This window comes from Leptidea sinapis, chromosome Z (assembly GCF_905404315.1).
Source record: "Leptidea sinapis chromosome Z, ilLepSina1.1, whole genome shotgun sequence".
Classification (NCBI taxonomy): domain Eukaryota; kingdom Metazoa; phylum Arthropoda; class Insecta; order Lepidoptera; family Pieridae; genus Leptidea; species Leptidea sinapis.
This window is the reverse complement of record NC_066312.1, coordinates 33,234,261-33,249,241: the sequence shown is the minus strand read 5'-3', so window position 1 is coordinate 33,249,241 and position 14,981 is coordinate 33,234,261. Positions and strand designations below refer to the sequence as shown.

At 32.5% G+C, this 14,981-nt stretch overlaps 1 protein-coding gene across 2 annotated transcripts; it reads right to left on the bottom strand.

The window, feature by feature from the left end:
* Window positions 1-2,944: 2,944 nt before the first annotated feature.
* Window positions 2,945-14,723, bottom strand: LOC126979156 (uncharacterized). Of its 2 annotated transcripts, none has more exons than XM_050828397.1 (4): window positions 14,575-14,723; window positions 13,921-14,057; window positions 5,771-5,880; window positions 2,945-5,145 (listed from the first exon to the last, which is right to left on the bottom strand). In XM_050828397.1, the coding sequence occupies exons 1-4, from the start codon at window positions 14,580-14,582 to the stop codon at window positions 4,267-4,269; spliced, it is 1,134 nt and encodes a 377-aa protein (XP_050684354.1). In that variant the 5' UTR covers window positions 14,583-14,723; the 3' UTR covers window positions 2,945-4,266. The 2 variants fall into 2 exon arrangements, with proteins under 2 accessions (XP_050684354.1, XP_050684355.1); XM_050828398.1 differs by having other exon boundaries at window positions 14,591-14,715.
* Window positions 14,724-14,981: the final 258 nt, after the last annotated feature.

Here is a 14,981-nt window from a genome sequence, read left to right as displayed (position 1 = left end):
TATCTATAGCCGCACGTAAAACCGATTTCTGGCGTGGCGACGCATGCCGTGGCGACACGTCGCCTTGTCACAGTAATACCTCAGAGGCAACATCGAATATAACTATTACCGAAGTCACTGATTAAACGAATTAAGTAGTCACGATTTGAAATAAATTCGTAAATTTTTGTATTTAATGAAAATAAATAGTCATCGTTATCTGGAAAAAAAATCGTAATATTTTATTTTATCATTATGACATATTTAGTTCCTATCACAATATGTTCTTTTCTGCATATTACTTTTACAAAATAATGTCAATGTTTCGCATCTGCCAGGCGTCCCGTGACGGCTCACATTTTTTTGTTCAAGAAGAGGAGGAGGTTTTTGTTCAAGGGAGAGGGCGATTGACACCAATTGATGAAGAGTATTTCTTACTCTCGAGCTTCCCTACTAGCCTTGTATCGTGCAGATTTAGCGCGCGGCCGCTAGTAAGTAGAACATCTTCCCTACTAGCCTTGTATCGAGCCGCCGCGCAAAATTATGATTTCAACTACATGGATATCGTATCCGAGGTTCTCGAGGGTGCAGAGAACGAATTTGGAATCATTCTTCAAATCCAAGATGGTCGCCGCTCAAATTTATGATTTTGACAATATGGATATCGAATCCGAGGTTCTCGAGGGTACAGAAAACGAATTTGGGATCATTTATTAAATCCAGTGTCTGTATGTGCCAATAAAGTGTCATGAAAATGTGGGGTGTTTTTATTGAAGAAGAGGGAAAGGGTGATTGAGACCGATTGAGATAGAGTAGATAGGGCGAACGTAGCATGAAGCACATGGCGCCGCTAGTAAGTAGAACAACTTCCCTACTAGAGTTATATCGTAAAGGTTCAGCGCGCGGCCGCGAAAACGTAGAACATCTTCACCACTACCTCTATCGTGCAGATTTAGCGCGCGGATGCGAAAAAGTTGAACATCGTCCCTACTAGCGTTGTATCATGCAGGTAATAATAATTTCTAATATTGACAAGAAACATTTGGTTTAAATAACAGATAAGGATAATTGATATAAACGAGATTTTAAAATTAGTTTTCCAAAGAAGTTTAACTTCTGACAATATATTGTGTACTTTCTACCATTACACATTATACATTTGTTCAAACGACCCTTTACACTTTAGTACCCATTCTACAAATTAAACCCTACATTATTCTGTGATTGATGCGCAATATATTAAAGCATCAAGCTGTACCACCTGACGACATATTCTCAGTAGCCGTAATGCTGATGTGATTTAATGTTATATTGAATTATTAATTTATTTAACACTGCATGTAACGTGTACATTTCAACCAAGCAATTGCACTGTGCAACGATATATTTGCTACTACATCCGATGTATAAGTATATTATGGCTGTATGAACACACGCCCAATCATTATATAACAAAAAGCTATTCACATAATCCTGTTATTTAAGACCTATGTGTTCATAACAATAATCTCCATATTATCATATTGTAACAAATATATAGATTATTATTTACATTACAGGTTCAAAATCGATTAAACTAATTAAATCGCACCATAATTAGCACTAATTCGTAAAATTTAATTATGTTGTTTATTGTAGTTTTTATTGTAAAATGTCGATGTGTTTTATTACTTATTACTTTATTATTTATTTATTACTTTTTTTGATATGTTAATATTTTTATAAAATAAGAAAAAATATGAAGTTTATTTTATATAAAAGTAAATTACTGGGCGTTTGATATTATGACCCCTTTTAGCTCAATCAGATATTGGAAATTGTTATGAACGTTACCGGCAATATTTGAACTTAAACAAATACATAGTTATAATATACCAACCGACCCACAAACAAGTGTAAAGTAAAACCTAGCAATAATAAATAAAATGGTGAAAACATACCGTGATGTACTCTCTACTCATAAACAAAATGATCATAGAATTAAATATATACAGCAGGACCTCTTTAATTCGAACTCCTTCTAACCCGAACACCTCTATAATCCGAACTCGCGAATAATATACAGTATGGATTGCATATATCCATGGTCGTATCAACCAACACGTCGGATTTGGTACGGCCAAATCCGACCATGTGTATAAGCTATTAAGTACACGTGTCAGTACACTGAGGCGGCATTTCTTTGGTGGCAAACCGGCAACGCCGCCTTATGCCTAGTTCCATACTGTATAATAGTACTACACAAGTCTCACTCTGCAAAAAAAATTAAGGAAATACGGACTTTAGTGACCGTACAATAAGGTGTAATTCAGATCGCACAGCGCTATCAAACTACATTTTTATTTACCTAGAAATTGCCTCTCTTTCTATCGCGTGACTCTTACCTACTTTGACGACAATAGGGTTGTCTTCTATACTCAAAACTGTACCTACCTAGTATAAGGTCAGCATTTAAAAATTGCTTAATTTTTTCGATAATATAAGTAGGTATGTAATTTTAAAACAATATTCTTTCATTGTCAAACCTACATTAGTTGCTGGTAGCAATGTATGCGTTGGAAGACCACGACATAGAAATACCTACTTAACATAGGATATAAATAGCTTCCTAGCTATAATGAACGGTTATTTCTTTATAATAATAATCACTATAAATAATATTGTTGCAGGGTCTTTAGGAAGCTTAAAAATTAAATATATCGATTGCAATGAACCTTAACATGCTTTGTTGTCTGTCGCATTAACCCTAAGATTGTAAACTGTCTGTGTGATGGTCAACCGGTTCTCAGTGGATACTCACACATGCCCCGGATCATTGTAGTAGTGCAAACATTTCGTTCCCTTTATTTACTTATATGATCATGCTAAGAAAATTTTGATGAGTTAAATCTATGGTGATGTTACCAACATCACGAAATTTTTAAAATGACACATCAGTGTGAAGTGACTTATGAAACAAACTGCATTAGAAATAGAAATATATTTATTTACCATAGGGAGATACAACAACATAAGTAACATATTGCCACACTTGGTAAGCGTCATGAAGCTACATCAGTTCATAAAGAGGCTTTGACATGGGGAGAAGAACTGATAAGAAACCCCAAAGCCCATCATTTAAATCATATATTAACTTAGCCTACTTAATATAATATTATTAGTAGGAGATACAACAACATAAGTAACATATTGCCACACTTGGTAAGCGTCATGAAGCTACATCAGTTCGTAAAGGTGCTTTGACATGGGGAGAACTGATTAGAAACCCCCACGGCCATCTTTTAAATCATATATTAACTTAGCCTACTTAATATAACATTATTAGTAGGAGATACAACAACATAAGTAACATATTGCCACACTTAGTAAGAGTCATGAAGCTAAATCAGTTCATAAAAGGGCTTTTACATGGGGAGAACTGATAAGAAACCCCCAAGGCCATCTTTTAAATCATATATTAACCATGCCTACTTAATATAATATTATAAAATTTTAGGTGGCCTGCGCAAAACCAGAAAAGAACCATTCATCATTACCATTATTATAATATTTACTATACTTTACTAACACTTCTTTGTCAAAGATATTTCTTAATTTGTGCTAGCATCTGGTATTTATCTTGTTATTATCTACAGGACGGAGTCCAGATTCACATGTATAGTCGACAAATATAATTCGAGATCAAAAATGTAAACAATGGTGTTGCATACAATAAATATTAACCTTTTCCATTGGGCATTTTGAAATATACTAAAATATCATTTTAAAATTATAAATGTAGTCTATATAAATATAATTAAATATTGCACAACGTTTTCTATTTGTAATATAGCATAAAATACATCCAATAATTAAAATGTAAATTTATTGTGCTAACTATAATTATATTTTTACTCTGTAGTGCACTATATCAAGACTTAAACTAATCATCGAATAAACTGCTCTGTATGTTTTAAGTCACTGCCACTATTATTACTAATCTATTCCAACTTTTGTAGTTTTATACTCTAATTTTTATCTTTTAAATCTAATTGTAGTTCGTAAGGCGTAAGTAATCGGCAAAGGGTAAAACGAAGATTTATCGCGTCTATTTTCGTGAAACGCTACGAAGTGATTGCCTTCTCTTTCAAAAACTGTCATTTATAATTATATTTTTACTCTATAGTGCACCATATCAATACTTTCTAAAATCGTTATAATCATTGAATAATCTGCTCTGTATGTTTTAAGTCACTGCCACTATTATTACTAATCTATTCCCACTTTTCTAGTTTTATATTCTAATTTTTAGCTTTTAAATCTAATTGCAACATCTGAGTCTGAAATGTCTTTAACTTTCAAATTATTGGAATATTTCTTTAATAGCTCATAGGCGTATTCTGATGGCTTGAATTCTACTACAGGGTCTTTGACCACTGGTCTTATTTCTGTTGGTGTTGGTTTCTTTAACTTTTTCTTGAATGTTATTGGTCCTGTCATGAAAATAGGCGAATTGGATGAAGATGTTTCATTGGAGCTGCAAATCCAATTGTAAACTTTTTCCGTTGATTTTCGAACTTCTAATTGATTTACTTCGTCAGACTCATGATTATTACCGGCCTTATCAATATCACATGACTTTTCGGTTGGTCTGAGTTGTTGTACTAAATTATTTGCTATACTACTTGACTCCTTATCTGGATCAAATGTAAGCTTTAAACTCTTGTCCGTTCTAAGCTCGAAGTGTGAAGGCGTCATCAATAACGGTATTTCCGTATTTTTATGGTCTTTTGTATCTTTAGCACATAATTTCATCAGTGAAGACATTGCCAGATTCCTTTGACGTTTCACTTTCTGACAATTACTTTCCAATGTTTCACTTATTGTATTCCTTAGCCTATCTCTTAATTGATCTGTATCATTATTGGTTAGTCTTGATATGTCTAGAGTCATTATGGTGGTTTCATTTAGATCATCTTTCAAGCAGTTTTCTGTTTTGTCATTTTTTATTACCTTTTCCGTTATTGTATTATTTCCTTTACTTTTCTCCTCTTTAATGTCCTGATTTATATTCTTGGGAATAAACTCGGGCACATTTGGGTTCAGTTTACTCAGAATGATCACTTCATTTGTTGTATTTTCGACATTGACCGAATCAGTTTTGTCACACAAAAATGAATCATCTAACTGAAACATATAAAATCAAATTAACTACATAAATAATTGCAAAACAAAACTCCATTTTCTACTGGTTTCATCATACTCAAATAATCAAAAATTTCAAGATTCTTAAGCTACAAATACTTTCATGTGGTAAATTTATTTCTTCGGTAATATTTGTTAGTGCAACAACGGCCCCTGACGGAGATTTGGCACCCAGATGCCTATAGATGCTATAGGTATATATGTATATAATATGCTATAGCATGTAAGTAACTTATATTTCGGAAAGACTGCTACGCAAAAAAACAAAATCCATCATAAAATGTTCACAAGACTTTGAAATTGGATTGATACGTCCAGATTGCAGACGAAACGAAATTTACTAGAGCGAAATCGCGAACAGACGCTTTGCGTTTGAGGAATAATAGCTATACATTCTTTTTCTTATTAATAAACGCGATGTAAGTCCTCCAAGTTTAAAATTACTTCTCCCTGTCATGTTCTGTAGTGACAAAGACAAAAGTTTTAAATGTGGAATAACTTTACTTCGCCTATATTTACTTATTAGACAATTTTAGTTTGTATTTACGCGTTTACTGAGAGAAGTGGTGGCTGTCGAAATGGCTATAAAGTATAAACTATAGCTTACCATGAGAATCATTTCAGTAATTCCATCTAAATCGGGCCCCACCGCCATGTTGGAATCTGTCAAGTTATTGCCACTTAATAAATACTGCATTTGTTCTTCGATATCACCATCTGCAAACAATTGAAATAGTGATAGATATTAATTAATAAAAGTAGGCGATCAAGATGTAACCGGGGATCTGTTTCGTTATAAAGTGAACAGAAGTTACTGATTACTTGATGTCATGTCTCTGGTTTCGTCACGGATGAAACAACTGTTCTTCAGTGGGTAGCACTACACCCGGCGACGTCCGCACCCAACCGATAGCCAAGGGCGACTGACGCTCCCGTTGTGCTGTTCATTATTTATATAGCACTTAATGTCACTGTCGATGTCATGACAGTGACAATGATTGTTAACACATATCTAATTCAGACTAGATGTCAAGACACTACACCTATGCTTATGATTAATTAATCCGAAATAAATTTCATTGTAATTGAGAAACGCTGTTAGCCTGAAAAGAAAAAGTCCGTTTACGCCTAGTTGCAACATAATAATAGGTACGCTGCTTGAAAAGAAATCCCTCATCAGGTGCATAGAATTCATGCTTTAGTGGTCGAATAATGACCATGTATAAAAACCTAAGGAAATTTGTAAAGAATTATTAAGAGAAAAATTTAAAGAAATAAACATTTTAACTGTTGTATCACAATATATTCTCGATGATGTACTTTATGTTCATAAGCATACTAACGAATTTAAAAAAAATAGCGACAATCATAATATTAACATGAGGAACAAACATACACATGTTAAGTCTACTACTCGGTTAAGTCGAGTTAGTAAGACGTATTTTATTGATTTTAAAACATGATCCCAGAAAATGAAAACGTTTGTATTACCACACAAACTTTAATACCAAATATTATAAATGATTTTCTTTAAGATACCACAGACTGGGAATGATTGAAGGCCCTCAGGCTATTTGATTATTAATTACTATTGTACGATATGAGATATATAATAACGAAATTTAAAAAAAACTTGCTGAGTTTTGCGCCCGTTCTTCTCAGGGCTGAGGCATACTATTTCAACTGAGTGGTAAATTTTGACGTTCAATGAATGATTTCTGGCTGCCAACACTGTAAATACAATGATAATTCTAAAGTTTTCCGAATTTTAAAGTCAAGGCTATCGACATAAAGCATTGGACTATAACTATATTGGACATAACCATGGATAACTAAGATCTCGTCATTAAATCCGTAACTAGAGATACATCATTGAAAACGGCCGCGAAACATTCTAACGGCTAACTAACTAACCTATCTATCCTTAGTTTAACTTACTAGAGGTATGACAAATCTATCCATTTACGCTTAAGCTTACATTTCAATAACCTATCGACATAAAGCATTGGACTATAACTATATTGGACAAAGCCATTGATAGCTAAGATCTAGTCATTAAACGGTGACAGCAATGTATCCGTAACTAGAGATACATAATTGAAAACGGCCGTGAAACATTCTAACGGCTAACTAACTAACCTATCTATCCTTAGTTAACTTACTAGAGGTATGACAAATCTATCCATTTACGCTTACTTACATTTCAATAACCTATCGACATAAAGCATTGGACTATACCTATATTGGGCATAACTATGGATAGATAAGATCTTGTCGTTAAACGGTGACAGCATTGTATCCGTAACTAGTGATACGTTATTGAAAACTGCCGTTAAGCAACTGGAGTAAATCCGGCAATGTATAGATAAAGTAGTCGCAGTTTAATACAAGTGTATTTTGTTGCATGTTCCATTTTTCGGCTTTGTTTTTATACGACGCGATTTTTTATATTATTGATTTGTATAAAATAAGTCATTGCTTTTAGGATTAAAAATGAAATTTCCTAATTATTAAAACATAAAAATTATTAATTTATTTTTAAAGTTATTTTCAATAATATTTATTAAACACAGAGTAATCACTAAAACTTTCAATTTATAAGATATACACGCCCTGAGGGCGGTCGTTCCATTCCCAATCTGTGGTATCATTAACAGCCGTTCCCAACATTCAGTGTATCTCTTATTTGAGATAAAAATCGTAGCCATCGTTGACCTTTCTGTCCCAATAAACGACGGTAACTCACCTTATCCGTACACGCTGTCTGTCAATGGGACGACGTATAGCTTACCAGCGATAGAAGTGTGTATGGAAATTTAAATTCACGCGTCCCAATATAAGGCGATGAGAATGACGTGTATGGTATATTGGGACAGCTTCAGATTGAAAAAAGAATTGTTAAAAAACGATTGTGTGGGAAAGGTTACTATAGCATAAACGATTTTCTTAATGACGCCACGGACTGGGAATAAAGCGAGCACCCTCACTCTTTAATTATAAATGTTTATTGTACGATATCAAATTGTAAACCATATTTTATATTTAAAAAAAACCCGCTGAGTTTCTTGCACCCATTCTTCTCTGGTCTGAGGCAGTCTCTTTTGAATGGGTGGTAGTTTTAGACGTTCAATAAGTGATTTTAAATCCTATTTTGAATAAAAATATTTGAATTATTGACAGCTAATTACTAACAGTAGAAGGTAGTAATTTATCTCTATCTGTAGATAGTATATTCGGAACGGCCGTAAGAAAGGCATTTATGTTATAGTTATATAATAATAATATAGTAACATTTAGCACAGAAACGTTTTTTAACAATTCTTTTGAATTTTATAAGAAACCATTCTTATAATAATAAATGTTATACAATAACAAAACCATTAGGCAATAAACAAAAGTGGGTGATACTAAGTGATTACAATAAGCATTGTCTCAACTCTCAGTATTCCGTTCCTTTCTCAGTAACGTATAACTCAGTAAATATCATGCTATTGTTTATTTCGTGGAAGGGACCTAATTATTAAAATTAATTGATGGGACATTACTTAACAACAACCCTTAAGTGATTACCATCAAGGCCGCTATCCCAAGAAATCGCCAAAATAGCGCATAATTGAAACTATTTTTAACGGTTTTTATAAAGCTTCTAGTTTTACAAAAAATAATTACCTGTCTACAGAGTATAAGAAGAAAATTCATTTTTTCTTGACATTTCTATCCTTTATTACTTTTACAGTTGCAGCCAAGTTAATCAATCAATCAAGATAAAAATTGTTTGAAAACTTATTAAATGTTTACGAATTCTATTCTATTAGGTTTGTAAAAAAATTAAAATGCTTTTTATTATGAATTAGAACAATGGCGATCTTGTGCGAGGGAGGTATCCCAGGTCCGTTCGATTGCTCAAGGCTGTTGGCTCAGTCCCCAGCCTTAATACATCAGTGAATAATAATTGCTATAAGTATTTTGTTAAGGGTGCACTCAGGACAAAAATATACCAATAATAATCGTTATATACTTGTAATGATGAAAGTTTGTATTATTATTTAAGTGAGTCCTATATTTTGACGAACACGGACGAAGATCTGTTTAGCAACACATTGCGAGTTCGATACCCCGCATTTACACTTCACGAATATTTTAATGTCACATTTTTTTATCGCTGTTGTAATTCATTGTATGTCGCTATTGCAATACCAAAAAATAATATAAATAATTATCTATTACAAACAAATTCAAGGAACTATAATATAATAAATAATAGTTTAAAAAAAAAAACTAAAAAACACGCTTTGTATAGAAAACTGAACTACAAAATAGAAAATAAATTGTAATAAATTTAAATGAAAAATATTGTTAAAAATTACTATTTATTTCATGATAACTATAAGTAACTGAAAATATTTTCCAAATTATTCATGTGTATACATCTGTATTAATAGTAAAATCTCGATAGAATTTCACGATTTTAGAAGTCACTCAAAGATATTAACGTTGTCAATATAATATACAGTGAGACTTAGTGGTAGAAGGTTATTTGCATTAAAAATTGTCTTTGGTATTCGAAAATTTCCTTATATTAGATAAATCGGTTAAAGATAAGGATATGGAATAATAAAATTAATAAGATATTAAAATTTAATATTAACATCAACTCCTTATCGAAGATATATTAAAATTATAAAAATTAACAAAAATTTAATTTTTATTTTTTGCAAATTGGCGTAATTTTATCAAATTAGTGTATTGTCATCGGTCCTCGATATCTACGAAGGTTGAACGAAATCTAGCCGTTTAAAGTGGGTCATAATCGCGCCCGAAGGAGTCGGTTACAAACAAAAAAGTGAAGCTAATAAAAAGTCATACGAATTTATGACTGACGGAGAAACAACTATTAACCAGCTATTTTGCAAGATTTAATTATTCGTTCATAATAATCTTACGTATAATATATAATTTATGTACTTCACTTAAAGACACATTATGTGGTGCGTTTAGAAATAGGTATTATATATTTAAACAATTTACGAAACGGTTTGCTCAATGGAAGGCGCTCGGCGGAACTCGAGAGGTCAAAGGTTCGAGTCCCGCATCGTTCATAAAATTTTATAAAAAATACTTAATTTGTATAGGTATATATTCCAAAATGATCATTGCATTTGCAATGGACATGAGGAAAATTTTTAGGTTCTAGAGAAAATTAACTTTTCCCATTGCCACCATGGTTTACTTGTGGTTTCGTATGTTATGACTGGATGTCATAATATTTGACAGCACAATAAGCAAATCAAATTCAAATAGTTAATGATTAAAACCTCTATTTATAAATATTAAATGTGTCCTTGCGGAAAAACGTAGTTAATAAGTTAATAATATGTCCTATGCTGCCACCTGTTGCTCCCCTTGCCTAATTATTACTTTATTAACTTTATATGAATAATACTGCTTACTAATGCTATATACAGGGTGTCCCGTAATCAGTGGACCAACGGGATACCCGTGATAGGGGTGGTCATCATCTCTCGAAAACACCAAATTTTACTGTTCTAGGGCCAGTAGTTCAAAAGATATGATTTTTTAAGCATTATTTTGAAAATTCTACCCTTATCAACACAAAAGTTGAAAAAAAATATTTTTTATTTTTATTTTGCCCTGTTTCTTAACTTAAGGTGGCTGAGGAAACATGTGTCTTCACAATTAAATCCATTTTTGTGAATAAATATTGCCAAATTAAAAATTAAAAACCAAAACATGCGCAAATATCAAATAACTAAATTTGCAACGTGATGTTTGAAGCAAGCTAGTGCAAAAAAAATGTATGACAGCCTTGCGGACCATTATTTAAAAAACATCTGCAGTTCATACTGATTCCAAAAAGGTATAACAATATTACATTTTACAAAAAAAATAACTTAATAACCAATTTTAGACTCCAATTGCGAGAAACATTTAAGCGCTATCTATTCTGAGAATTATTTTGTTATCGAGAGAGAGATAACACAATATGCTATCTCTTTCTCGCTCAGGTACCTTTTTCGTTTACGGGGTCCTATTGGCCGACGCCTATGATCCCCACACCCTAATTTTTCAAATTATTCTTAGTTTCATCAGAGACTTGCTCATAGCTCGTAGCTGCACACGTGTTTTTTACTTCGCTACCATTACGACTCTTTTTTTTGGTGACTGACGCTTGAATTGGACCTTGTTTGTCTTTGTGATTTGGATACTGTTTGCCCGGATTTTATAAAATGCCTAATACCTATACTCCTCGTGAATATGCTGAGATGTATTTTATTTACGGTCTGTGTAATGCAAACGCTCGGCAAGCAGCCCGTACGTATCGTGAGCGCTATCCTAATCGCGACCGCTATCCGGATCATCGAATTTTTCTCCGTGTAAATAACGCGTATTTAGAAGGCAGAATTCCCGGAGCTGCAAACAACGTGGGAAGACCTAGAAGAGTCGATGAACTTCAAATACTGGCCGAAGTGACAGAAGAACCTTCTACGAGTGTTCGTCGTATTTCAAGACGTACTGGTATAGCAAAAACAACAGTACATCGCATTTTAAAAAGAAACAGTTTATACCCTTATCATATTCAACGAGTGCAGGCACTATTACCTGCTGATTATCAACGGAGGATAGATTTTTGTGCAGAGATGCTTCGCCGATGCCGACAAGATCCACTATTTTTCAATTCAATATTATGGAGCGATGAATCGTGTTTTAAAAGAGTTGGAGTGTTTAACATTCATAATTTACATGAATGGGCTGTTGTGAATCCACGTATTGTACGAGAAGATAGATTCCAGCACCAGTTTGGAGTCAATTTGTGGGCTGGAATCTTAGATGGTAAACTTATTGGTCCATTTGAGCTCCCACCGAGGCTTAATGGTGCTCGGTACTTGCAATTTTTAAGAAATGACTTAAGTAATTTATTAGCAAATGTACCACAGGAGGTATGTGAGAGGATGTGGTTACAGCATGATGGCGCACCCGCTCATTATTGCAGACAAGTGAGGGAATATTTAAACGAGTCTTACCCAAGTAGGTGGATTGGACGAGGAGGTACAATCCCATGGCCAGCTCGATCACCTGATCTTAATCCATTGGATTATTTTTTATGGGGATATTTTAAAGAATCCGTATATGAAACCGTTAACGATAACGAAAGACAGCTAAGACAAAAACTGAATGTGGTGAGTGAAAAAGTCAAAAATAATGAAAGGGCGTTAAAAAGTTTAAAAAGAAATTTTATAAGAAGATGCCGGCTATGCCTTAGAGTAAGAGGAAGACATTTCGAACATTTATTATAAGAAATAAATAAAAAAATTCTAACTATTTACTTTTGTTTTATTGTAAATTCCGCCAAGAAATTGCTATCTAATGTTGATTTAAAATAATTATTGTCTTTTATTGTTTCACAATAATGATTAATTATACCTTTTTGGAATCAGTATGAACTGCAGATGTTTTTTAAATAATGGTCCGCAAGGCTGTCATACATTTTTTTTGCACTAGCTTGCTTCAAACATCACGTTGCAAATTTAGTTATTTGATATTTGCGCATGTTTTGGTTTTTAATTTTTAATTTGGCAATATTTATTCACAAAAATGGATTTAATTGTGAAGACACATGTTTCCTCAGCCACCTTAAGTTAAGAAACAGGGCAAAATAAAAATAAAAAATATTTTTTTTCAACTTTTGTGTTGATAAGGGTAGAATTTTCAAAATAATGCTTAAAAAATCATATCTTTTGAACTACTGGCCCTAGAACAGTAAAATTTGGTGTTTTCGATAGATGATGACCACCCCTATCACGGGTATCCCGTTGGTCCACTGATTACGGGACACCCTGTATAGATTTAAAATAATATCATTTTTAACAGATGCCACATAGACAAAAAGCAACTACATAATTGTATAATTACAAATGACAAAAGCTTAAATACCAACATATTTAACCGGGATCGGGGAAAACCATACAACATTGGAAATATGCAAACCCACATGTAATGGCCATAACAAACACTATAAAATTAGTAATCTATTATTAACTCAACATTATTTCTAATTTGCTGATCAGCAATGATGTTAAAATGTATTTCTTACGATAAATATAGAGCTCGCCTATCTTATTTATTATACAGCCCAAGAATGCAAAACAGAACAGAACTCAAACCATCTTATTAATAAATGCAATGAAAAGTTACTCCAAGTTTAAAACTACTTCCCCCTGTCACATCATTCTGTAGTGACAAAGGTAAGATAAATAAAAGTTTTAAATTTGGAATAACTTTATTTCCTGTGTATTAATTACAAAGAAAATGCTTAAAGTTAAATTTGTTTTGTCTTAAGTAAAATTATTTTTGTCTTTTGTGGGGCATTGTATATATTTTACAAGAAAATGTTCAAAACAAAAATGTTTGTGTGGTTACTATAACATAAATGACTTTCCTAATTAATCCACAGATTGGGAATGGAGCAACCACTCTCAGGCTATTAAATAATAAGTTTAATTGTACAATATTACTTTGTAAATATATTTATTGATGAAAAAAGCCCGCTGAGTTAGTTGTCCATTCTTCTCAGGTCTGAGGCATTCTTTTTGGAATGGGTGGTAGTTTTTGACTTTAAATAAGTTATGTCACATCCTATTTTGAATAAAAATATTTGAATTTGATCAACAACCATAAATTGAATTTGCAAACTAAATTATGTTATGAACCATCAAGTTAAAGTCAAATGTAACTTACCAGAATCATCATATCTTTTAGATGGTCTATCACCCACAACAACTACATCTTTATCCTTAAGTGGTTTTCCAGAAGCAAAAGCAAGGTCCTTGATTATGTCTTCTTTGGTATTCCACTTTTGGTACCTCATTGTAAGTCTGAAAAAAAAATGTTTATTTTTTTAACAATTTTCCTTCAGTTAATTACTTTATAATTAATCTTCTAAGATTCATTAGTTGTCTTCAATTTATAGCTTGTTTATATTATCTAATTAGTGAGTCAGTAAGTAACCTAATTATAATTCGCAATACCTGATGTACCCTATGCTCTGAGAAAAGTAACAATTAAAATAACGCAATAAACGCATGAAATTTATAATATCATTTCATTGAGGGTCAAAAATCTCTGAAAACAGTTATCACAAAGCTGTTCAATTTTCCGTTTTTGGATAAATTAAATTCAATTTCTACAATTTATGGACAATGTGGGATTTAAAGCTGCTTCCTGGTATTCAAAAATTTGCGTTATGAAAGAGAATTTGAGAATAATACCACATACCACATAACCAATCATTTGCTACCAAAATAAATTTAAATCATAAAATTTTATCAGCTAAAGTATTAAGTTGTACGGAACGAAGTCTTATTTTATTAAGTAATAAATAATTATTCTCACTTATTCATGTACCCACTTGTAGCAGATCTCGTTACAGCTTAATTGTAAATTTTACAGCTAAGGCTATGTTCTCAATTCTTGTACGCACAGCTGTTCACAGAACACTTTTACTCTGACAACTGCAACTAGAATGTCTCAAGAATGTCTGCAGTCTGCTGAAAAGCTGTCGAATGTCGATCACTTGCCAATTGTCATGTAACTTGTCAATTCTATTCAATACATATTTGACAAGCTTAAATTATAGTTGCCCTTCAATAAAAGCCACAATTAAAAATAGAGATGCCAATTTAAAAAAAAAATTATCTATTGAATAAATACAATGACAATAATTAATTAGACCATTTTTTAAACTAATAATACGTAATATTTACATCCTCTTTAACCGCCAGTTGCAGAGAGCATCCTTT

Coding starts and splice junctions, on each gene's coding strand:
- LOC126979156 (XM_050828397.1), bottom strand. Junction 5,881..13,920: donor TAAAAGATATGATGATTCTG/GTAAGTTACATT, acceptor AATTGTTTGCAG/ATGGTGATATCGAAGAACAA. Junction 5,146..5,770: donor TTACTGAAATGATTCTCATG/GTAAGCTATAGT, acceptor TATATGTTTCAG/TTAGATGATTCATTTTTGTG.